Raw genomic sequence first — 26,088 nt, forward strand, 5'->3', positions numbered from 1 at the left:
AGCAATTCGAAAAATTCAATAAAGTTAACATATTTCAACTTTAACTGCGTTTTTCAATTAAGTTTTTCTCTTCATTCATAGCGCAGAGCTCACATTATTGTCGTATTGCTAAAACATTCAAGATAGTAAAATCTTGACACTGCCGAAGATTTGTATACACCCGAGACACAGATATTATGCTATATAATGACAATGATATCAGCGGACCTATGTCAGCAGCAAATAATTTTGTTTCCAAATTTCGAAACGGCTGAAAAGAAGAAAGTTCAAAAACATGGTGAAGGATTATGATTTTTGGAGATGGATACAAAACTGGGAATGTTGGTTTAACTGAACAGCACAGTACATACAACACCAAAACAGCATCTGGTACTACGAAATTCTACAGTTTTGTGACTATTCTTGGCGACAAAGACGGCACAAATAAGGAATTTATTTAAAATCGTAAATTCCCGTTCAAAGTCTACGTAGACTTTTTATTAGAAAAGAAGTAATGGTCAGCAATTTACTTAAACTATTTATCAAGCACTCCGGCAGATTGAGTAAATGTAAAAAAGCAAAGTCTTGGCATTACATTCCTTTTGTGGAACTTGGCCTTTCTGTTTCAACAGACTTCGCAGCCTATTCATAGCATACAGAATCGTTGCATGGCTAGTACTACGATTCTATTGACACTAAGAATCCTTCCAGGTCGGGGCTCGAGAGCATATGACAACTGGCTTGTAAGACCAGCGTCCTATGCATTGAACCGCCAACCCGGGTAATAGTAAATGTAGATAAATTGAATTACGAAAATGGAACTTTGTTTAGCCCAAGAGCAAAATTTGATCGGTAAGCTTTCACCAATTCGTTCGACTTAAAGTGCCTTGAACCAGAGTGACGACTTTTCATCCGTAATGTTGATAACAACTCAAAACATTTTATCCGAAATGTTGGCACTTTCGTTAGCTTTGTGTTTGACAGGTAGTTTACTCTTTGCAGAGATGATATTTATACAGATTTACCTGTGTTATACAGATTTTGACATGCGCATACAGATTTAATACAGAGTACAGATTTCCTAAATTTAATACAATTTTATACAGATTTCACAAAAAAAGAAAAAAAAACTTCTCCGTCTATTAGCATTCGATTGCTAAGTTTATTGATCAACGGACAATAATCAAAATGCAATGGTTTTTTTTTTGGTTTTGATTATAGATGTTTTAACCATAAGATCTTTTGCCTCTTCGGGCCAGAAAAACTTTCTGACCCTTGGGGCGGGATTGGGAATCAAACCCAGGTGGCAGCGTGAAAGGCATCGACTTACCCATCATGCTATATCCGTCACCCTGAATAAAATAGAAATCTGTTGTGAAGATATTTGATAATAAACAATTTGATTGTTAGACTGAGTTGTATCACCTGACTTGAGTAGTATATTGGACGTTGGAATTCCATGTCAACTTGTGAAGTCAACATGTTCAAACTAGATATGTTCATGAAATTACAGTTTAATTTGTTGCTGATAAAAAAAACTTTTAAATTTCATCGTTGAATCTATTATTCTACAACCATGTGTAAAGGGCTTTTACACGATTATTAAAACTGTCATTACTAAAAAGTAATGTCATTTTTAATGAACGTGTAAGGGTAAAAAAAGCAAAGTCTTGACATTACATTCCTTTTGTGAGATTTTTGGCCTTTCTGTTTCAACAGACTTCGCAGCCAATTCTTAGCGTACAGAATCATTGCATGGCTAGTACTACGATCCTACTGACACTATGAATCCATTCAGGTCGGGGCTACTGGCTTGTAAGACCAGCGCCGTATGCGTTGAACCGCCAACTCGGGTTTAAGGGTCATGATGAATTCTCCATAAAAATTTGGAATGTCATTACATTAGTATTCATTAGTATCATTAAAAATGACATTAGTTATTCTCGTGTGATGGCCGCTATAAATACAGATTTTTCATGCGAAACATTACAGATTTTCTATAGAAATAACTGGCACCTCTGCTCGTTTGAAACAAAGCTGTTGGCAGCAACGTTGCCAGGTCTACCAATTTCTCGGTATTTATACCGACTTTTGACCTCAATATCGCTATACAGATATGTTCTCATAAAATACCGATAATTTACCGTTCATACAGATAAATATCGAATTTCGGTTTTTGATTGGATTAGCATACAACGTCTCGTACGATCCATTGAAAATTGTTGGTCCAGTAATCGTGAACCAGGAGGCCCAGCCCGGTGGCAAGTAAAGGCGCGCAAGCAAGTGCTATCGTAGCCAACATCTGGGGCATATAGTGGGCAATCAGAGCGCTCAGAGTATGGTAAACAAACATTCGAGCATTTCAAATCGAGTAAAATCTAAATTTCCTTATCGTAGTGATGATCTTCTGACCGATAATTTGGGGGGAAGTGCGGGAAAGGGAATAAACAAGTAGTTTGTAATATCCAATTTTTTGTTAGCCATTCTTCTTCATTGTTTTGGTTTTTGCAGAATGATGCTGGCCACAGTTTTATGACGTCATAGCAGGGAGCTGAGTAGGCTCAATAATAGTATAATTTTGTCAATTTTACTGACCCTCCGGCGTCGACAAGCACCGGCAAAATGCCATGGAAACAATTCAAGTTAGACAGGAAGCAAACATATGAATACATTCAGTGCAAAATGATTTGTTGCTTCCATTAGACCTTAACGCTCCATGGGATGAGACCATAACAAACTAAAAAGATTTATTTTCTTGTTTTGAGAATTACAAGAACATAAATCGAGGGGTCCTATTTGAATAATACATGCAAATTCGTAGAGTACTTCATCTTGAGATTATCTTTAACATCTCGTCCGAGATAGTCAACAAATTAAACCTTCCTTAGACGACAAGTTGAGTTTCATAGGATTCTGAGAACATTACCTCCCTCTCTGGACAACTAAACGGTTTTGTTTTTTCTTCAAAATTATGAACGGTTGGTAGAGAATACAATCCTATCTTGGGTGCGAAAATTGAACAGGGTTCGCACTTACCAAAGGGGTGGCTGGGTTGCATCAAAGACATCATATTAACAAGATATCCAGCTCTCACATTTCCCGAACAAAGCATTGGTAACATCCTTTTTTGCGAGCATTGCGCCCTCAGGCGAGTCCGCTTCGACTCTCGTACATAGAGGTAGGGGAGAGACATGTCAAATTCGTGCGCACGAAAATAGCAGCACTGCCAACGAAAAGTAGAACATGAGCTTTGTTTTGTCTTAATAACAGATTTCAAACTTATAAAACCGATACACTGAAAAAAGATGTAAATAACATTCCGAAATACCCGTATTATTTTGTATTATAACGTTCGCTATGCCGAATACAAATTATTTGTATTTTATTATTTTTAGTTATATCAAATACAAATTATTCGTATTTGGTTATACTTCTGTTAAAGTTTAGTGACGTTAAATATAATTAATATAGTAGAATCTAATGGTACAAAACAGTGAAGTGTTCAAATAATTCTACTAACTGCTCTATAGCTGAATTTAGGATACATATTTGTATCCTTTGAAATGACACATTCGATCGGGAAGAATATCTTCTTATAACGCTTAATCAAAGGTAGTAAAGATTCGTTCGAAAAATCAATACGTCGTTATTCAGAGTAACGGTGATAATTAATCAGCTTGCGCTTCTATAAAATACAACTCCCTGCTGGCGAGTTGAGAAACAGTAGACACACGAATCGTTTAAATCTGTTCAGCATTTTATTTGCATTCGTCAATATATGATAAAAAGTTGTTACATTAAAGTAGTCATAAAATGAAAATCTTTGTATTCGAGTCGTAGTACTAAGCCTACCGTTTGTTCTGTTTGGTGAGTACATACTTGAGTTTTGTTCAACATGTTGCACTATATATTAACTTAAGATTAAACGTACACTAACTAGTATGTGCACTGCAGATAAACATGGCACGTAATCTCTAATCGCCCAGAACCATCTCACCGCCATTCGCCACCGTTTCGAGGCCCGGTTTCGGTTGCAACCGTGGCATCGGGTGTCCCCGGAACTTTCCCCGTTCGCTGAAGCAGGTTTTGTTTTTCATGTGAATCAAATAGTTCTGCCGGTAACGGAATCCTTTCTGGCACCAATCGCAGTTGAATGGTGTGGTTTTGCTGTGTATTCGCATGTGTGACTTTAGGTGATCGGTGCGTTTGAAGGTTTTATGGCACAATTTACAAAGATATGGTCGCTCGCCTGGCATTTTCTCCATTGGCGGTGCCCTCTGACGAAGTGTTCCGTACTTGGTATAAGCCGATAAATCGTGGCTGTTGTCATCGCTACTATAGTATATATGAGGTATATCTGAGAGACGGGGTCGCTTTGTTGGTTGTTCGTTAGAAACCGAAGTATTTTCTTCATCGACGAAATCCCCCAAACCATTGAATTCTTCAGGGGATATCTCTTCGCCCATGTCTTCTTCATCGGAAAGAGCTATAACATCGTCATCTTCAGCACTATTTATAATAATGTCATTGTCAGCAGCAGTAGGACTAATCAATTGTTTGAGCTGTTGTTCCGCTTTCTGTTGCTCCTGAATTCCACGCATGATCTCCGAGCGATCAATCTCAATTTGCAGATGAGATGTTTTGTGTCTTCTGAGGTGTTGCATTCGTTTGAAACATTTTTTGCATACTTCACATTGGTGAGGCCTTTCCGGAGTTGGTTCGTACTGATCCTCCCGCACAGCAGGTGGTGGTGGTACAGGTTCCAAAACCCGTTGAACTGGAGCCTTCGAGAAGACAAATCTGCGACGGATCATCGACTGCCAGTTTCGGGGCAATTCAACATCATCAATTTCAGCCGGGTGAGCTTGGGCCACATGGCGTCGGCAATGCGGACGTCGGAGAAATCGTTTGCGACAGATTTTGCACTGATGGGGTCGTTCTCCACCAACTACATGCAGCAGTGTATTGAGTTTTGCGCCAAACTCCTTCGACCATTTAGGAACTCTGATACCGTTCTGAATGCTCATGTGCTGAATCACTGAGTCGGACTCCTGAGCATCGTCCATATCCTCGTAGCTGTTATTGTAATATTGCTCGGTCTGTTGCATCATATCTTCCAGTGGAATTTCTTCTCCGACCAAATAACTTTGACTATCATCGTCGCCATTTTCTGGCGAAACCGGTTGGGGCGATTTTAGCTGTGTAGCATTTTCCGTGCTTTGTGGCGGAAGCACTGTTTCACTGGGGTAGAAAATGTGCCGGTAAGTAGCTTTCAGGTACTCATCCGTACCGATACATTGCTCCCGGAAGGCCTGCCAGTCTTCTAGGCGCGTGTTGCAGAACTCACAGATTGTAACCGGAGCACCCTCGTGATGTTCAATCTGTAACGAAGGATGAATAGTTAGTGAAACTCCTCTAATTCGATTTTGATTCGTTGAAGTGATTTGAGTGAATTCAGAGAGGCAAGTGTAATGCCGATTTCAATTTTCCCGGTTTTTCAAGATAAAAAGAGTAGCACTGCTGCAACCGTTCTAGGTACGAGGTTATCGAATCGAGGAAATGACTGGTTCGACGGCGAATGTCAGCAGTTGGTCGAAGAGAAGAATGTAGCAAGGGCGAGGATGCTGCTACACCGCACTAGAGCGAACGAGGAACGATACAGACAGGCGCGGAACAGACAGAACACGGTTTTCCGGAGGAAAAAGCGCCACCAGGAAGACCAAGATCGCGAACCGCGCAAATGACACACGGAAGTTCTATGAGAAGGTGAACCGCTCACGTAGAGGCTACACGCCACAGGCCGAAATGTGCCGAGATACCAGTGGTAACCTTCTCACGAACGAACGTGAGGTGATCGACAGGTGGAAGCAGTACTATGACGAGCATCTGAATGGCGAAGCACAAGATACAGAGGACGGTACAGGAATCAATCTGGGTGCACGCTCAGCCGACGACAGATTCCCAGCCCCTGATCTGTCGGAGATAAGTGAGGAGATCGGCAAGCTGAGGAACAACAAAGCCGCGGGCAATGGCCAGTTGCCAAGCGAGTTGCTCACACTGGATGATTTCTAGGATTTGGGAGGAGGAGATTCTACCGCAGGAATGGATGGATGGAGTGGTATGTCCCGTCAACAGGGTTTGGAATATTCATTCACTGGTGAATGAATATATAGTTTCCATTGCATTGTGAGCGAACAATTCCACCGTTCACAAAGAGGACGCCTTTCCAGCCAAAAAGAACCACACAAACAAAACGCTAGTGGAAGCAAATATATTCCACATATGCACAGATGGTATAGTGTGCTGGTATTAGAGTTCTCATGAAGCACAGTAGCCGTGAATATAGTTTGCTCTCTCGTGGTCCTGAACGTCGTTCTTCTCACAAACACTTCATTGCAAGCTAACGATCTTCACGGGGCTAGTAAGTGATGAAGATTATATACTCAGTTTTCGCTAACAGGCTGATGACCAGCGATGCCAGATAGTAGTAGTGTCATTTCCGTAGATGGCATTTTTCTCGGAAGCTCTCACGGTGAAAAGCTTTTTTTTTGCCCGCCAGACAAAACTAGTTTTCGTAGTTCTCCGTTGATAAATTGTAATTTCCGTAGATTTCCGTAGAAAAATTCCAATTTCCGTAGATTTTGTCTACGGATCCGTAGATCCGTAGAAAATGTTCGAATCCGTAGATCTACGGAGATTTCCGTAGATCTGACATCGCTGCTGATGACTGGCTCTCCGACGCGAACGGCTGTTAATGATGACTTTATGCCACGAAAACTGTTGCATATCACTTATTCAACTCGTGTCAAGTTAGTAGAGGGTAAGAATTCTTAGTTATACTTGAATATTATAAACAGAAGTAACAGGAGCGAAGTAATTCGCAATGGCGATCTGGTGATCTCACCAAATACTGCAAACAAACAAACGCTTCGTTTGCTGGGTGTTAGAGAGAAACTAGCTCCTGAACTCTTGTTACTTGTGTAAATCAAATTCCTGCTGAATAGTGTTTAATTGGGTTTAATCGTAGTAGTGCATGATAGGTAATCAACCAGTAGGATAAAAAATAAGTATTTTAATCAGTATTCCGCATTGAACATTTTTTCATTGAATTTTCATTATGTATTGCTATAAGCTTTGAGAGCTGTAAGAAACACATGTTACCATTACAGCAAAACCTTTACTCTAATAAACGCTCGAGCGGTGGCAGTGCACACCTGTATGTGCAATTCTGTATAAACAAATGTGAATCGCGTTCGGACCTCGAAGAAACATGCGACAGTTAAGAGCCAGTCATCAGTCTGCTAGCGAAAACTGAATATTCAATCTTCATCACTATCTTGCACCGTGAAGCTAATTTGCTTGCAGTGAATTATGGGGCTAGAGCTTCTCTCTTACCGAGAGAAGGAGAAACAGTAGTATGGGTGAATATTGTTCGCTCTCTTCTATTCTTGTGCATGGACAGCCACTTCAATAAAGCAACAAGGCTCACGCTTCCTCAAAGCGACATGGTTCATAAAGCAGGTATATTCATGAATATCATACACTGTGAAGCATGTATACTCATCTTCACTGCTTCATTCATCCAAACCCTGCCCGTCAACAAAAAGGGCGATAAGCTAGACTGTTGCAATTACCGCGCAATCACATTGCTGAACGCCATCTACAAGGTACTCTCTCAAATCCTTTGCCGTCGTGTATCACCAATAGCTAAGGAATTCGTATGGCCGTACCAAGCGGGATTTACTGGAGCCCGCGCCACTACGAATCACATATTCGCGATAAGACAAGTACTCCAGAAGTGTCGTGAATACATCGTACCCACGCATCTCCTGTTCATTGACTTCAAAGTGACATACGACACAATCGATCGAGAACAGCTATGACAGATAATGCACGAATACGGTTTCCCGGATAAACTGACGCGATTGGTCAAAGCAATGATGGATAGAGTGATGTGCTACGTCCGAGTATCTGGGACGCTCTCGAGACTCTTCGAATCTCGGAGAGGGCTACGTCGAGGTGATGGACTTTCTTGTATTTTGTTCAATATTGTCCTGGAAGGTGTGATTCGAAGAGCGAGGATCGACACGAGTGGCACGATCTTCCGAAAGTCCGTACAACTTTTTGGCTTCGCTGACGATATTGATATTGTGACACATAACCTTGAGAAGATGACGGAAACCTACATCGGACTGAAAGCTGAAGCTAGGCGTACCAGACTGGCCATAAATGCGTCAAAAACAAAATACATGAGAGGAAGAGGCTCTAGATAAGAAGCACAACGCCTCCCACCACGAATATTGATAGACGGTGACGATATCGAGGTGGTTGACGAGTTCGTGTATTTGGGCTCACTGGTGACCGCCGATAATGACACCAGCAGAGAAATTCATAGACGTATTTTGGCAGGGAATCGTGCGTGCTTTGGACTCAGAAAAACCCTTCGATCGAGAAAAGTACACCAACGCACGAAATTGACCATCTACAAAACGCTCATTAGACCGGTTGCTCTATGGCCACGAGACCTGGACTATGTTAGCAGAGGACCAACGCACCCTCAGTGTTTTTGAAAGAAAGGTACTGATGACCATCTATGGCGGAGTGCAGATGGAAGACGGAACGTGGAGACGTTGTATGAATCACGAATTGCAACAGCTGCTAGAAGAACCACCCTTCGTACGGACAGTTAAGTTTGGGAGGTCTACGATGGGCTGGGCATGTCATAAGGATGTTGGACGACAGCCCAGTGAAAATGGCTCTTGAATCTGATCCGTCTGGTACAAGAAGAAGAGGAGCGCAGCGAGCAAGGTGGATCGATCAAGTGGAGGATGATCTCAGAAACATCCGCGCCTTGAGTGGCTGGCGACGTTATTAGCCATGGACCGAGTTATATGGAGACGTATACTTGATACAGCAAAGGACACCCCATGCCTATAGCTGTTAGATAAGGTAAGTAAATCTTTTTAAGATTCTGTACTGGTGTTCAGAAACCAGTTTCAGCCCTTAAATAAGGAAATCAAACACTCCTTGAAATCGGTGGATAAGATCAAAGTCGATAACTTTTCCAATTTTGTGAGTTCTATTGTTATCTTACAGAAATATTAGCATAACACAAGTATTGTTTCAAGATGACATTACTGAAACAAATTATGTTGAAACAAGAGCAATCAATAGCGAACCTAAAAACATGAAGACTCCTAAGAAAGTTCAATATTTTCAGAAAAATTTTCCTTATGTTACCTTGAGACTTAGCCAACAATTTGGCAAGTGTGTTGAATACTTATTCTAAAACTTAATAAAAATCCAACAGAATCATCCAAATTATCCTTATTTTTCAAAATGAGCTTTCGTTGTGCTGTTATTGATAACAACTAAAAAAAACTCTTGCTTCTTGATTGATTTAAAACTGCCTGCAAGCCTTAAAAATAAGTTGTTTCAACACTTTTACCGAGATGCTCAGACGCAAAATTATGTATTGTCTCCTACTTTTCATTTATTGAAAAACATCATTATGCTAACAACTATTTCTCATATGTAAGCTAGTAATATTTTTCCCGGTTTTTCACTAAAATTCCCGACTTTTTCCAGATTTTTCCGGTCACTTGCCATTCTGGTGAATTGTTTCCCTCGTAGATTACAAACATTTTTTCGCGGGATGGTGGTTCCAGGCATAAAAAGGCAGGTCTTAAAACCCGGTAGCATGACAATCTGCAATCTGAAATTAATTTGTTTGGTTCTGGAGTAACAGGATTATGAGTGTTAAAAAATTGAAACTGTCTGATGATTGAAGACGTCAAAAACTGATTCAAACATCCAAACACGCACTCACACACAAGTAACAAATATACGAAGCTCCTGATAAAAGAGTCCGAAGTCAATGGATCGAACAGAAACAGCAAATCTCACTAGGTTTTAGTATATGAAAAGAAAGATTCCATAACTAAAGTCATTTTCAGAATGCAGGAATCTGAATTTAATTCTAAAACTGAACTTGAGTTCCAAACCTGAATTGAAGAGCCGAATTCAGTTTCAGAATCCAAGTTGCGAGTTTTGAACCTTAATGCTGGAAATTAGTTCTGAAACAGAATTCAGAAATGGAACTGACGCTCAGAAGATTCTAAATCTTAAATTCATATCACAAATTTAGTTTCATAATTCTGAAGTTTAAATCTTGAATCATAATTGTGGATTCGAATACCGAACTTAAATTAAGACACTAAATTCAGATACAAAATCTAATCAGTAAATCAGTTTCAGAATTAAAATTTAAATCGAGCCATAGTATTCGATTGTGAAGCTGTACTCTGCAACTAAATTCTGAAACTAAATTCTAAAACCAAATTGTAAACCTTAATTTAAGTTAAAAAATCATACTGTTATACGGTTTCAGAATCAGTATCAGTCATTCAGCTAAAGCGTAAAGAACAATACTTTTTTGTTTTTAAAAATGTCGAATTTTGTGGCGAAAAAGGCGTTTTTGCGGGGTGTCTGATATTATTATATTGTTTATTTTAACCCGCCTAACCTAATTATGGTCATTTACCGGCTGCGGGGAGTTCTTCTTCTTCATTATTTCAATATGAAGAAAACAACCTCCAAAAGTCAACGTATTTTATGGAAATGTATGGTGGTGCGCATGATATAGCTGAGCGAACGTAGTGGATTGCTCGATTTGAAGGTGGCGATTTTGATTTGGAAGATGAAGAATCGGAGCATCACCAGAGTTTTTATATGAAGAATTGGAGGAATCGCTCGAATAAGACCCGTCACCAACGCAAGAAGGACTTAAAAAATCACTCGGAATACCACAACGTACCGTTTGCCAACGTTGAAAAGCAATGAGAATGAACCGAAAGGGAGGTAATTGGGTGCCGTATGAATTGAAACCAATGGACGGCGCAACAGAAAAGGTTTCATGCATCGAATTGTTACTGGTGATGAAAAATGAGTGAGTACCGAACTCAATTGATGTTGATTGAATATCATTGCAAAAAAAAAACGCCGATGATGGTTTTGCAACATGACAATACTCGCCCACATGTGACACTGCCGGCAAATACGTATTTAGAAATGAGAAGTCCTACCCCACCCACCGTATAGTTCAGACATTGATCCTTGCCAAACCGGTCGAATTTTTAAAAAAGGATATCCGAGAACTGTCAGGAAAAAGGAAAAAATAGTAACTAGCGAAAGAAAACTTGCTTATAGAGTTCGTTCATTTGAATCTAAAATATAAGCTTGTAGAAAGCGATTCAGCTGTCTCAGGAGAATTTATATATTACTTAAATTCCGAAGCCGGCAGTCAAATATGGAAAAAGTCTATAATTTTATATAGGACAGGTAATCTTCCATTTGAACGCAAGGTTTTGGAATTTGTCTTCTTGGTTAAAACGTCGATGAACACTATGATTGACATGAGAAAAAAAACAGCACAAAATTTCACTACACGACTGAATGTCTATCATATCGAGCATCGAAATCATATTGTCATGTTGGTTTCCGATATCCGATCCCGGAAATTCCTGATAAACTTTGTTGCTAACACTGTAAAATTTTATGGTTTCTCGTAGCTCAATAACTCAATTTAAGCAATATTTTTTCTATTAGTTTCTGTACGATTTGAAACAAGAGTATAAAATAAATAAACTAGATAAACTAGGATGCCAATCAATAATTACAGAAGAAATTAAGTTACCAAATACAATTCAAAATGACCATCACTATAAGTTGGCTTACATATAAAATTCACGCCGGTGATGACTATGTGCTTGCTAGAAACGCACATACAAAAACTTGGATACAGTCCCCGGTGTATGGTGTGGCCTGACAGAACTAGGGGGGTTTCACATCGTCATAACGATTAGCCCACGTCGTGCCACCCAGCAGAACGATACGTTGGAAACGAAAGACCAGCAGCACCAAACGAACACGTCTCGGGTTCCCTTGCGAGCAGGGCAGCAAGTCACAACCAACGCACCACCGGCTGCAGTCTATCCGAGTTTGTCTTGTCCGGATGAACAGTCGAACAGGTTTTCGTACCCTTGGGGATCCAACTCGACGGCAACATCGACAAACAGACCCAACAGCAAAGTGAAACGACCATTTGGTGTGCTCATCGATCATATTTCATCAAAGCAACCAGAAACCCTCTTGGAAACAAAGCGTTGGGTGAACAAAACAGCTGCCAAATTGAATCACCCTGCACACATTTATTCGTTAGAAAACACCATACAGTCGAAGGAAGAATCGGGGGAATAAATGGCATCATCAGCATCATCGCCATCGTCATCGTCATCGTCATCGTCATCACAATTGGGAAAAGGTTCGTGAAGAGCAGAATATCTTGATTTAGCATCTCGGGCTAGGGATCCCTCTCGGGTTGCTTCGATTCGAGCATCGAGTGTGCCAAGCGATGTTCGCATTTCTTGAACCGAGTTATTTAGAGGATCTACGGGTATTGGCTTTGTGTGTATGGGATGTTGTAAAAGTTTTGTGTCGACCCAACCCATCGTTCTTGCGGAATCGGATACGTTCTTCGAGTCTGGTGTTGTATGTTTGAGTAGGGTTTCCCATGTCCCTTTTATCGATTTTCTCACCGGAGATTGGGAATTGTAATGGTTGTGGGGCTGCGTTGAAATCCCCCTCAAGAAGATTGATTGTGTCGCTGTGGGATGAAACGAAGCAATTTCTTCGTCATCCTCACCGTTCGTCAGACCCGGGCATACTTGGCAAACTTTCGTGCAACTGTATCTCGGGTAACGAGCGAAAATCGATATCCTCCTTGGTTGTGCTACATCGAAAGAGGTTATAAAGCAGCACTATCCAGCCGGAATGGGATGGTGTTGGAAATGAGTAATTTTCATCAAATGAGTTTTTTACTTATTCTACTTCTGTTTGTTATGATCAACTTGTCTGATATAATTTAAATCTTCGTACGATTTCATTCGGTGTCCAGAAAACTTCATATCGTTGTATATTATTTCTATTCGATGTTTGAGCCGAACTTGAAAGTGCATGTGGCTTAGTAATATCGCGATGAAGCCAAACATTCATTAACAGACAATCAGTGAAGATAACGTAACAGCAAATGCATTTCTCAGCATCACTTGAGTCACTGATTTATAGATTTAGAAATTCTAGTGAAGCTACCTAAACAAGGCGACCACGACAGATGAAGAATTAATATTTTAATACAGTATATGACTTTCACAATGACCGAGAATAGCAATGAATCATTCCAGGAAGTGGTGTAACACATGTTAATTTTTGTATGGGAATCGAATAGGCAAACATAATACGAACTGGTCAATGGAAGAAGGTAGTTTCAAAGAGTAAGAAGAAAAACTACAGCGAAGAGATCCAGACACAAACGAACATGTGACATTGAAAACAGTTTCAATCGAGTTTGTTTGGGCATCAACTAAAGTATTTTCGTTGAGTATGTGTGAGTTGTATTTTTCAATAATTGTAGTAGACAGTTCTAATCGAAGAAGTAATCAAATTGTGAAGGTATACATTGAATTCGAAAATAATGCTATATCTTCAACATACCTTGATGTTACGCCAAAATTTAACAATTATGTTGCCAAAACCAAACTTAGCTTATCTGACCGCCCATGATTTTCCCGTGATTGATCACATAAATCAAATGAAATTGCATATTGAACCAAATGCATGATACCTTATGATGAAAAAAGATCCTGAATTTTATTAAAAAACGCAAAATTTCAATTTTTATTAAATTTCTTTATTATCGCCTTCAAAGTACTCTCCTCCTGCGGCAATACATGCATGCCAACGCTTGATCCAATTTTCCATACAAGTTTTATAGGCCGCCGAAAGTATGACCTTTAGTTCACGCAGCGAATTCTCTTTTATGGTCTCTATGGTCTCAAGACGCGTTCCCCGCAATTTGAGTCTGGGGAAGAGGGAAAAGTCACACGGGGCCATATCTGGAGAGTACGGTGCTTGGTTGATGATATTGGTTGAGTTTTTGGCCAGAAACTGCGACACAACCAACGCTGTGTGAGCCGGCGCATTATCGTGAAATTCAGCTTTTTTAACACCAGCCGAGAAACGACGCGTTTCAAACCCAAAACATCAGTTAAAATGTGTTCGGCTGATCGATAAGAGATGCCCAACAACACAACAATCTCTCGAATCGATACAGAACGATTTTGCAACACGATTTGCTTCGCCGATTCAATGTTTTCTTCAGTAACAGATGTTGTTGGGCGGCCAGGGATCTCATCATGATCCAAGCTTGTACGACTACCTTTGAAGCGTTTATACTCACCAAAGACCTTTTCTAACATTTCCAACGTTTCGGAACACTTAAATCCATTTGCAACACAACATTTGATGCACGCACGTTGTTCTAAATTTTCATCCATTATAAAAATCGCCACACGAAAAATTTTCAACTTCTTTGTATAGACGCCAAACAAAAACTAATCGTACGATATGCGTCAAAATTTGACAGAATGTGTATAAAAGTGTTGCCAACGTTGAGAGAATAAAAGTTTACCGATTGGACAAGCGCGGGAATTTTAAAATGAAAATTCCGGTTCTTTTTTAATCATAAGGTATTTGGGAGTAGTAGATCATGCTCAATGTGCAATCCAAATTGGCTTGGAGCATGGAATGATCAATAATGTATATGGCCACACCCACGCAGGTCACCGTGGGAAGGGAAGGAATGTTAGCTCAACACTTGCTGCTACTAGTGACCGAGAAATTCTCCGCATCACCGCAAGTGTCACAGGAATAAACCTCAAAACACGACTAACTTCGCAATATTTTAATGGTGTATCAGGTACAGTTCAAATTTTCCGGACAGTAGTCAATCGACTTGAAGCTAACCGAATCCCGAAACGGGATACCAAGGACAATTATTTTGTCGTGAATACGACTTACTTTACTATGGGGCAAAATTAGCCATATGGAAGAATTGGCAGAACCTAATCGTGAATATCTCGACTTGTATTAATAGCAGCAACATAATTCTTTCACTATTTTATCAAAAATATGATCAGGAATTTATGATAATATTTTGAACAGTGTGAGATAACCACAAACAACTCAAAAATTAGGTTTTCTTAATATTTTAAAACAACACGGAAAACTCTTTACTTTTGCTTGGGTTTTTCGTGCAAGGACGACTATTTTGAGGTAGTCAGGCACATATCTTCAACTGAACGTTATAAAAGGGGAGACGTCGGGGCGAGGAGACGTATTCAAACAGCGGCATCAGAGAGCGCACCTTCTGCGTGGTAAAAAAACACAAACGCTCAGGTCGTAGTTCTCATTTACCTCCCGGTCGTCAAAGCGAGAATATGCATTAAACCAGTTTCGCATCATTTGGCACTGCGAGCGAATGTGTCGGTTTGTACGCAAAGCTAGTTTCAATTCAAGCAAGAACGATTGCATCAGCTGCTGGTCGATTGCATTGGAGAGAAAGAAAACAAGAAACGAAAAGGGGACAACTTTATATAAAAACAGCCATTCTAATGGCTCGAAATGTTATCTAAAGAACTATTAAGATTATTTCTTTGAAAATTGAAGGTAGTTGTATTTTTGAATAATTGTAGTAGACAGTTCTAATCGAAGAAGTAATCAAATTGTGAAGGTATACATTGAATTCGAAAATAATGCTATATCTTCAACATACCTTGATGTTACGCCAAAATTTAACAATTATGTTGCCAAAACCAAACTTAGCTTATCTGACCGCCCATGATTTTCCCGTGATTGATCACATAAATCAAATGAAATTGCATATTGAACCAAATGCATGATACCTTATGATGAAAAAAGATCCTGAATTTTATTAAAAAACGCAAAATTTCAATTTTTAATAAATTTCTTTATTATCGCCTTCAAAGTACTCTCTTCCTGCGGCAATACATGCATGCCAACGCTTGATCCAATTTTCCATACAAGTTTTATAGGCCGCCGAAAGTATGACCTTTAGTTCACGCAGCGAATTCTCTTTTATGGTCTCTATGGTCTCAAGACGCGTTCCCCGCAATTTGAGTCTGGGGAAGAGGGAAAAGTCACACGGGGCCATATCTGGAGAGTACGGTGCTTGGTTGATGATATTGGTTGAGTTTTTGGCCAGAAACTGCGACACAACCAACGCTGTGTGAGCCGGCGCATTATCGTGAAATTCAGCTTTTTTGACACCAGCCGAGAAACGACGCGTTTCAAACCCAAAACATCAGTTAAAATGTGTTCGGCTGATCCATAAGAGATGCCCAACAACACAACAATCTCTCGAATCGATACAGAACGATTTTGCAACACGATTTGCTTCGCCGATTCAATGTTTTCTTAAGTAACAGATGTTGTTGGGCGGCCAGGGATCTCATCATGATCCAGGCTTGTACGACCACCTATGAAGCGTTTATACCACTCGTATGCCTGTGTTTTTCCTAGACACGATTCACAAAAGGCCTTTTCTAACATTTTCAACGTTTCGGAACACTTAAATCCATTTGCAACACAAAATTTGATGCACGCACGTTGTTCTAAATTTTCACCCATTATAAAAATCGCCACACGAAAAATTTTCAACTTCTTTGTATAGACGCCAAACAAAAACTAATCGTACGATATGCGTCAAAATTTGACAGAATGTGTATAAAAGTGTTGCCAACGTTGAGAGAATAAAAGTTTACCGATTGGACAAGCGCGGGAATTTTAAAATGAAAATTCCGGTTCTTTTTTAATCATAAGGTATTTGGGAGTAGTAGATCATGCTCAATGTGCAATCCAAATTGGCTTGGAGCATGGAATGATCAATAATGTATATGGCCACACCCACGCAGGTCACCGTGGGAAGGGAAGGAATGTTAGCTCAACACTTGCTGCTACTAGTGACCGAGAAATTCTCCGCATCACCGCAAGTGTCACAGGAATAAACCTCAAAACACGACTAACTTCGCAATATTTTAATGGTATATCAGGTACAGTTCAAATTTTCCGGACAGTAGTCAATCGACTTGAAGCTAACCGAATCCCGAAACGGGATACCAAGGACAATTATTTTGTCGTGAATACGACTTACTTTACTATGGGGCAAAATTAGCCATATGGAAGAATTGGCAGAACCTAATCGTGAATATCTCGACTTGTATTAATGGCAGCAACATAATTCTTTCACTATTTTATCAAAAATATGATCAGGAATTTATGATAATATTTTGAACAGTGTGAGATAACCACAAACAACTCAAAAATTAGGTTTTCTTAATATTTTAAAACAACGCGGAAAACTCTTTACTTTTGCTTGGGTTTTTCGTGCAAGGACGACTATTTTGAGGTAGTCAGGCACATATCTTCAACTGAACGTTATAAAAGGGGAGACGTCGGGGCGAGGAGACGTATTCAAACAGCGGCATCAGAGAGCGCACCTTCTGCGTGGTAAAAAAACACAAACGCTCAGGTCGTAGTTCTCATTTACCTCCCGGTCGTCAAAGCGAGAATATGCATTAAACCAGTTTCGCATCATTTGGCACTGCGAGCGAATGTGTCGGTTTGTACGCAAAGCTAGTTTCAATTCAAGCAAGAACGATTGCATCAGCTGCTGGTCGATTGCATTGGAGAGAAAGAAAACAAGAAACGAAAAGGGGACAACTTTATATAAAAACAGCCATTCTAATGGCTCGAAATGTTATCTAAAGAACTATTAAGATTATTTCTTTGAAAATTGAAGGTAGAAATCATCAGTTTAGTGAAAATCCAAAATAATTTGATTTGCTTCGTGCACTTCTCACTGTGCACACGAACTGTGCTAAATATCGTACACGGAGAGAAATCCGTTACTGCTGTTATGATTAGAAAATCATGCAACCAATCATTTTAACTTATAATGAAATCATGAGCAATAACTCTTTTCCCATGGAAATTAATCATGGTTCGAAAATACTGCGTTACTTGAAGAATGCATTTCTTTCAAAGCTCGTAACTCTAATTTTCTACCCGTATATCACTTTGAACCCTCTGTCTCAGGTGATGTGATAGATTAATAGATTAATGGTAAAGCAAAAAGCAGACATTAAAAATGTTTACTTCATTCTGAAGCATGTCATTTAATAATCGTGTTGTTTTACCCACCTGCTGATAGAGAATTAAACATAACATAAAAATAAATGAACCGAAAATTGACATCATGAGAGACTAAGCACGGCTACGCTTTTCATTTGACAAACATCAATGTTACATTTTGTTCGAATGTATTCTTACATATTTAATGTGATCGTTGTTACTAGAATAATATCCAGAGAGCTAGCGTTTAATTCGATTGTGAACTTGGAACACCATCTAACGAAAATCAGACAAATATTTTGTTCAACCCCTTTGATTAATTTGTTTCATAGATATAACAACACAAGCTGTATTGATGTGCCTAAATATTATGAATAAGACGATTTTTTTTGCAAGAATTCGACATAGAGTTTCTTTTTAAGAGGTTTGATTCACTCGTGTTTTTTCATGCAGTTCGTTCAAGTGTTTAAATTCAGAAACACAAAATCAAAACTGAAGTAATGAACGCAAGTAAACACGTCATCTCTTGCGTCGTCGTTTTTCAAAAACAGAATATTTTCATTTTAAAAGAAGTTCGTCGTGCTTTTCACTGTATTTATATTGGAAAAATGGTCATCGTTGCAAAAATCACACATAACGCCTGAATTTATGTTGCAAAAATTACCACCGTAGCAGAAACACGCGTGAAGTTATACCCAACAACTTCAAGTGGGTTACGTTTAAATTCCATAGAAATCAGTCCGAATGGATCATGATCCAAGAAATTTTAATCATGGTGTATTATCATAACATGAAAATATATTATTTTCCCCAAATCATGACTCGTTTTGCTCATTTCAAGAATCGGATTTTTGCCCGTGTAGAGAATTCCACAATTTGGTCCTTCTAAAAGGCAGAAATGAATCATGTACAGCATCTTGATAGTTTCTTTCAATGAAATATGCAAATCCGAAATGAGATAATCGACGTCAAAAATCGTTTAAAATTTTAGTAGTGAAAAAGGGGAAAGTTTCGCAATTCACACAATCGATCAACTATCAATTCGAATACGAAAGTGTAAAGAAATCGTGTCAGTATTATTCGTATTCACGACATCCAGTTATGTCTCTGATATTACACACCCGTACTTTTTTAAGAACAATCTATGAGAATGGAAATGACAACTTATTCATAATAGGTGTCTGATTTATTGTCCCGGGTTGGCGGTTCAATGCATAGGACGCTGGTCTTACAAGCCAGTTGTCGTATGTTCGAGCCCCGACCTGAAAGGATTCTTAGTGTCAGTAGGATCCATAGTACTAGCCATGCAATGATTCTGTACACTAAGAATCGGCTGCGAAGTCTGTTGAAACAGAAAGGCCAAATTCCACAAAAGGAATGTAATGCCAAGACTTTGACTTTGTCTGATTTATAATATCCGAAATGGTTCAGAATCTGTCAATTTTTATGGCTGTGTCCTATTGTTTACACTCTTCTCTAACCACTTGTGCAGTTGTTTATTCGTTTTCATTAGTTGGTTTCGAAATGCGTGGACTTTCAGCAGAACAACGTCGAAAAATTGTGTACAAATGGTGCACAAAACGCGGACTGTCACTGATAAAGATAGCAAAAATGGAAGGAGTAAGTGAAAAAGCCATGCGAAATGCAATAAGGAAGTTCGGTGAAGATAAGAAGATAAACCGAAAACGGGTCGAAAAAAAAGGTCATGCTAACCCTCAGTTGGATAAACGTATACTGAAGGCGTTCGAGCAAAAGAAGGAGGTTTCAGTTCGTGATGTGGCCAAAAAAGTGGGCACTTCGAAGTCAAATGTTCTTCGTGCTAAAGAACGTTTGAATCTTCGAACCTATAAGAAGCAGAAACAACCAAAACGTAGTCCGAAACAAGAAGCATCGATCAGGCCGAGGGTTCGAAAGCTATACAATACGATTCTTGCTGGAAATTTGAACTGCATAATCATGAACGACGAAACCAGTCCGAGACATCGATTGAAGTCGAAAAATTTGGTAAGAAACTATGGTCTGGCAAGCAATTTGTAGCTGCGGTAAGATTTCGAAACCCTTCATCACCACTGCTTCAATGAACAGCGAAATATGCATCAAGGAATGTTTACAAAAATGACTTCTACCCATGATTCGAAGCCACAAGGATCCTGTTGTCTTCTGGCCAGATCTTGCCCACTACTCGAAATCAACGGTAGAATGGTATACTACCAAAAATGTCACTTTCGTCCCAAAAGACATGAATCCACCAAATTGCCCACAACTTCGACCAATTGAGGAATTTTGGGCATTAACGAAGGCACATCTTAGGAAACATGTCTCGGCAGCCGAAACCATTCAACAGTTCGAAAAAGATTGGAAAAAAGTGTCTAAACTTGTTGCCAAGAAGTCTGTACGAAATTTAATGAGGAACGTTCGCAAGAAGGTGTGCCAGCTAGTCTACAATGGCTAAGTAGCAAATGTTGAGAATAATATTCTGTTGTTGTAGTCTAATATTATCAGTATATCGAATAAAATTTTAATATCTAACACTTGGGAATTATTTACAGCGAAATCAAAGTGCGTCCATACTTTCTGGGACAGTTTTTAACTGTTCTTAACCAACCTAATCCACATTTTGTCATTCAAGCAGCCTCATTGAAACAGTTTTTCCATGGAGCGAATTTTTTACTCAAATTTTTGGTAGATTCATTCGACTTCAACTTAACGCTTACGTCGTTTTTTCGGTGATATGTCACTTATACCATTAAATCTTCGGAACTAAAAGTATTCGTCACGAGTAAGACCGATTTTTATTCATTTGAATGCAACAAATTGTCTCATGGTCTTTTCGGAATTGCTGCATCGATAGTCACTGATGTTGAGATTTTTCAGGAAACGAATTTCGGTACCGGATATCCAGGTAGACAAAATCTATAGAACAAAATCAGCACATAATTTATTATAAAGTCAAATGTCGATGTCGTTAAATCATAGTTGTATTAGTGTTATACTCCAAATATTAATAAGATTGATCTGTTAGGGCATGTTCAGGAGTGTTCTAGTTCTAGATGCATAGTTTAGGTCAGTCTTAAAATTTGAATCTAGAATTTATAACAAAATAAACTGGCAGCTCCAGCAGCGATTTATCTGTGGTTCAAATATAGAAAAAAATAGAACGGCAGCGTATACCAGTTTTAAATTTGACAGTAGAACTGTTCGAATAAATAAAACTAAAACGGCTTGGGGGCTGTCCATAAAAGACGTCACACTTTTTTTGACGATTTTTTACTCCCCCTCCCCCCTTTGTCACAAATTGTCACAAAAGCAAAGACCCCCCCCCCCCCCCCTATGTCACATGTCACGAATTCAAAGAAATAAAATTCATCTCAATACATACTCAATATGTATATACAAACCATACAAATATGAGGGAAAAATCGATTGATTACATGCTGACATTAGATTAAAAAATATCCCTAAAACTACAAAATCATCGGAATTATTTTTTTAATATCAATTATATAAATTAACCAAAGTATTTGGTTGGAATTGATGAAACATTTAAATCATCTGTTTTATTCCTCCTAGGGGTACACAGATATATTATTGTTTTAGGTAAAGAATAATATTTCCTTAGTGTAGCATACAGGGCTGAGGAAATAAAGACCAAAACCTCATCAAAACGAGATCACTGCCGGAGAATCTTTTCATTATCAGTTGATCAGTGAAATTTAAATCACATCGATCAATATCGGTACTGATCTTCCGTCACACAAAGTGATTTTGAGCTAAAATGATTCTTGATTTATGTAAGTTGAATCACTGGATGATTCGATAAGCTTTGATGTTGGTGGAGGAAAATCACATATGATCAAGATAAGACATGACATGATCTACGTATGAAATCGTTGATCTCCTGCCCTTTTTCAAATGGAGTACAATTGAATAAACTGCATCAGAATCAGATAAGAGAAATTCTTATGATATACTGTTGTCAATGCTAGAAAATCAAATTACTGAAAAAATTGTCAGTGCATAACTTAAGTTAAACCGTTTGAAGGTATTTTTTTCTTTTCTACTCATATTTGGCAAAATTGATTAATTTCGCTAATTTACTCGCTCCTCCGTGCACTTTTACTGATCACAACAGAAATGATTTCCTGCATCACTCATTTCCGAATTTACAAGAAGAAGCTTTTACATCAACAAATACACGTTTTTCCTATAGAATGTAAACGTTTATTGTGGAGATTTTTCAGGAAATAGGGCAAAGCAGTAATAATAATTAGGTATTTTAAAAATGCGCTCATTGAAAATATTGGACGTCGCATTCCAAAAACCTCCCCCCCTCCATCCTGTCACAAAAGGTCACGTTTTATGAAACACCCCCCTCCCCCTTGCGGGTCGTGACGTCTTTTATGGACAGCCCCTTGCTGGGGATACGTTTGTTTCAGTTTCAGTTATGTTATAGACCACCCATATGAATCTGGCAGCTGCTGAATTTGCTCTTACTGATCATAGTATTGTTTATAAAGGCTGACCAAAAGTAAATTGGTGCTGACAAACGAAAACATTTGACAGTGGTTTGAGTTTGGTTAAATACTGTTCCCAAAGACATGGAAAATCCGGCGTGGTCCGTTTCCAAGCAGACTCAAGTACTGCAGATAACAAAAACAGCAGTTTATAGATTGCTTAAAACCTACAAAAAACTCTTAGCGTGGAAAGGAATCAGCGGACCTACGAAAATATGGTTTTGTACGAGACATGTCCATCCGCTCTGCATGAAGGCATACATTGACTGAGCAAAAAATGTGATAGGGCCTATATTTACGAATTCTGTATTGAGCGAAAGTATATTTACTGTGCCGAACCTGTATGCATAAAGAAAAAGGTTTTAGATTTATTTATTTTAAAACGGGTGGCAACTAAAATTTAGGAAATAATATATATATATATATATATATATATATATATATATATATATATATATATATATATATATATATATATATATATATATATATATATATATATATATAATATATATATATATATATATATATATATATATATATATATATATATATATATATATATATATATATATATATATATATATATATATATATATATATATATATATATATATATATATATATATATATATATATATATATATATATATATATATATATATATATATATATATATATATATATATATATATATATATATATATATATATATATATATATATATATATATATATATATATATATATATATATATATATATATATATATATATATATATATATATATATATATATATATATATATATATATATATATATATATATATATATATATATATATATATATATATATATATATATATATATATATATATATATATATATATATATATATATATATATATATATATATATATATATATATAATATATATATATATATATATATATATATATATATATATATATATATATATATATATATATATATATATATATATATATATATATATATATATATATATATATATATATATATATATATATATATATATATATATGTATATATATATATATATATATATATATATATATATATATATATATATATATATATATATATATATATATATATATATATATATATGTATATGTATATATATATATATATATATATATATATATATATATATATATATATATATATATATATATATATATATATATATATATATATATATATATATATATATATATATATAACAGGGCTGAAAAGTTACCACTTGTGGCTGAACACCCAATTTAAATCTTAATAATTTAATTTTAACTCATATTCCAATAAATAGTTATTAAAAAAAAAAAAAAAAAAAATGGACGCAAAAGGAATTCGTTCTCTTTCTCGTGCCTTCAACAACAAGGATTCACTGAGTCAAAGGGATGGCGCAAAAAAGTTCAACTGTTCTCACTAGTACATTTGCAAAACATTGAAAAGACTCGTAATAAAGTACTGAAAGAAGACACGAGCCCCGGAATATACTGACGCACAGTTTTCAACACTGAATTTTCCAATGCCGCTGGTTGATTAAAAATTATTCCGAAAAAAGTTTTGTTTTTGACGACGAAAGTTACTTCCCTCTTTCGAAGACGCAGATTCCCGCGAACGGTCAATACTATTCAACAGATAGTTCTACTGTATCTCCGAACATAATATATAAGTTTAAACGTAAGTTTGAACAGAAAGTGATGCTGTACATTGCCATTTTCGAGAAAGGCATTTCTAAGGCATGGTTCAAGCCCTCTGGTTTGGCAATCAATCAAGATGTGTACCAGAACGAATGTTTGTAGAATGTTTTGATCCCGTTTTTTCAAAAACATGCTGATGGACAATACGTGTTTTGGCCGCATAAAGTGTCATCGCATTGCGCCAAAAAACACAATCGTTCCTGAATACCCATTCGATCCCATTTGTACCCAAAAACCACAACCCAATAAATCTACTTAAATGTCGCCCAATCGAAGATTTCTTCGGGGTTTTGAGCTCCTTGGTGTACAAACATAACTTTTATTACAACGAATTGCTAACAGTTGATTGGTAGAATCAAGAGATGCATTCGCCAAGTTGACATGAAGGCCGTATAACGCTCCTGTTCCGACATCAAACGGAAGCTTCGCCGAACATCCGATTAAGGACCGTTTTCAAATGTTCACTAATTTTTTTTCAACAATGGACAATGCATCTTTAATTTCAATAAATCAGATCTTCTTCAAGTATGTTGTCTTTTTTTGACAGCTTGAGAAAGAAATTCCAAAATTTTAGTTGCCACCCGTTATTTGTTTCTAATTTTTATTCCTCTGCATGAAGTATTTAAATTGAATGTAAAGGATGTTAGAATCAAAATGTTATTTGATGCAGCAGAAGTATTCAATAAGAACTTTAGAATATATATTAAACTACATTCATTTATGCTACGAGAAAAATCATTCAAAGATTTTTGTCTAAATAAAGAATCAATATATTTGAATCTAAAGTATCCTGTTGTGTGTAATAAAATGGTCAATAAAATCAACACAAATGATGAAAATGAAGTAGACAAAGTTCTAAAAATATATTTATTCTGATTCTGCTACTTAAAAATGGTATATTTTAGATGTTTCTAGATTTTTACTAAAGTATTTTGCTAGGACGCCCAACTAAAAAAAAACTAATTCAAGGACGCTAGGACGCCCAACAGAAAAAAAAATAAGGCAAGTTGAAAAAATTGTTTATTACAGATGAAATTGTTCTTAGCATCAATCGTAGTTACAAATATTCAAAAACTATTGGATACATTTTCTTTAATGAAACATCAACAATCTGCGAAACAAATGTTTAAAGCTGTATTCTCTCTGTTGTCAAATTTCTAATTTATTTAACATCATCGTTCATTTCGATTGAAAGAAAGCTTCCAATAATTACAGCTTCTGGAAGAGGCCTGTGGCGATGATTGGTAGAAGAATATTGAATTGAATCAAATTGCATAACATGAAGGCTGAAAAGCTATTACTTGAGACTGAACAATGTCAAAATCAAACTCCAATTGAATATATACTCATGTCGTTTTTCATTGATTCCACTCGCTCGGTGCCAGTGTTTTGCCCTGACAGTTGATCAATGAAACGGTTTTGTAAAGTTTGGTTTGCACGCTTGCTGCTCTGAAAAGAAAACGGGTGCAAAATAGTTGCCCACGAATTGCCCCGAAAGTGCATTTTTTTCGTGCGATGCAAATCAATGAAACACAGTGCACCTGTTTTGATTGCCCAACTGCACGAAAAATGCACGAATCGAGCAAAACACTCCACGAGTGTTTTCAATGAAAAACGACATCAGAGAAAAGGTTCTTAGCACGTTGCACTAGTTCTACCATAAAACCCAATCCGCATTAGTAATTTAAATAAAAATAAATTCATTCAAACCGATTTCATTGTCGCAGCGTCTCTTATCAAACACAAAGTTCTCCTGTTCTCCCGAGTTTAATGAAAACCCATGATCTGTTATCAACTCGACCC

The 26,088-nt window shown here is 37.4% G+C and overlaps 1 protein-coding gene across 1 annotated transcript in view; it reads right to left on the reverse strand.

Annotated features, from left to right (window-relative positions):
* Positions 1-3,718: 3,718 nt before the first annotated feature.
* Positions 3,719-26,088, reverse strand: part of LOC131436229 (zinc finger protein 473-like) — a 32,437-nt gene continuing 10,067 nt past the window's right edge. The window contains exon 2 of the mRNA XM_058604849.1: positions 3,719-5,360. Coding sequence (XP_058460832.1) covers positions 3,954-5,360 — 1,407 coding nt within the window. The 3' untranslated portion in view covers positions 3,719-3,953. The remainder of the gene's footprint in view (positions 5,361-26,088) is intronic.

This window comes from Malaya genurostris, chromosome 3 (genome assembly GCF_030247185.1).
Source record: "Malaya genurostris strain Urasoe2022 chromosome 3, Malgen_1.1, whole genome shotgun sequence".
Classification (NCBI taxonomy): domain Eukaryota; kingdom Metazoa; phylum Arthropoda; class Insecta; order Diptera; family Culicidae; genus Malaya; species Malaya genurostris.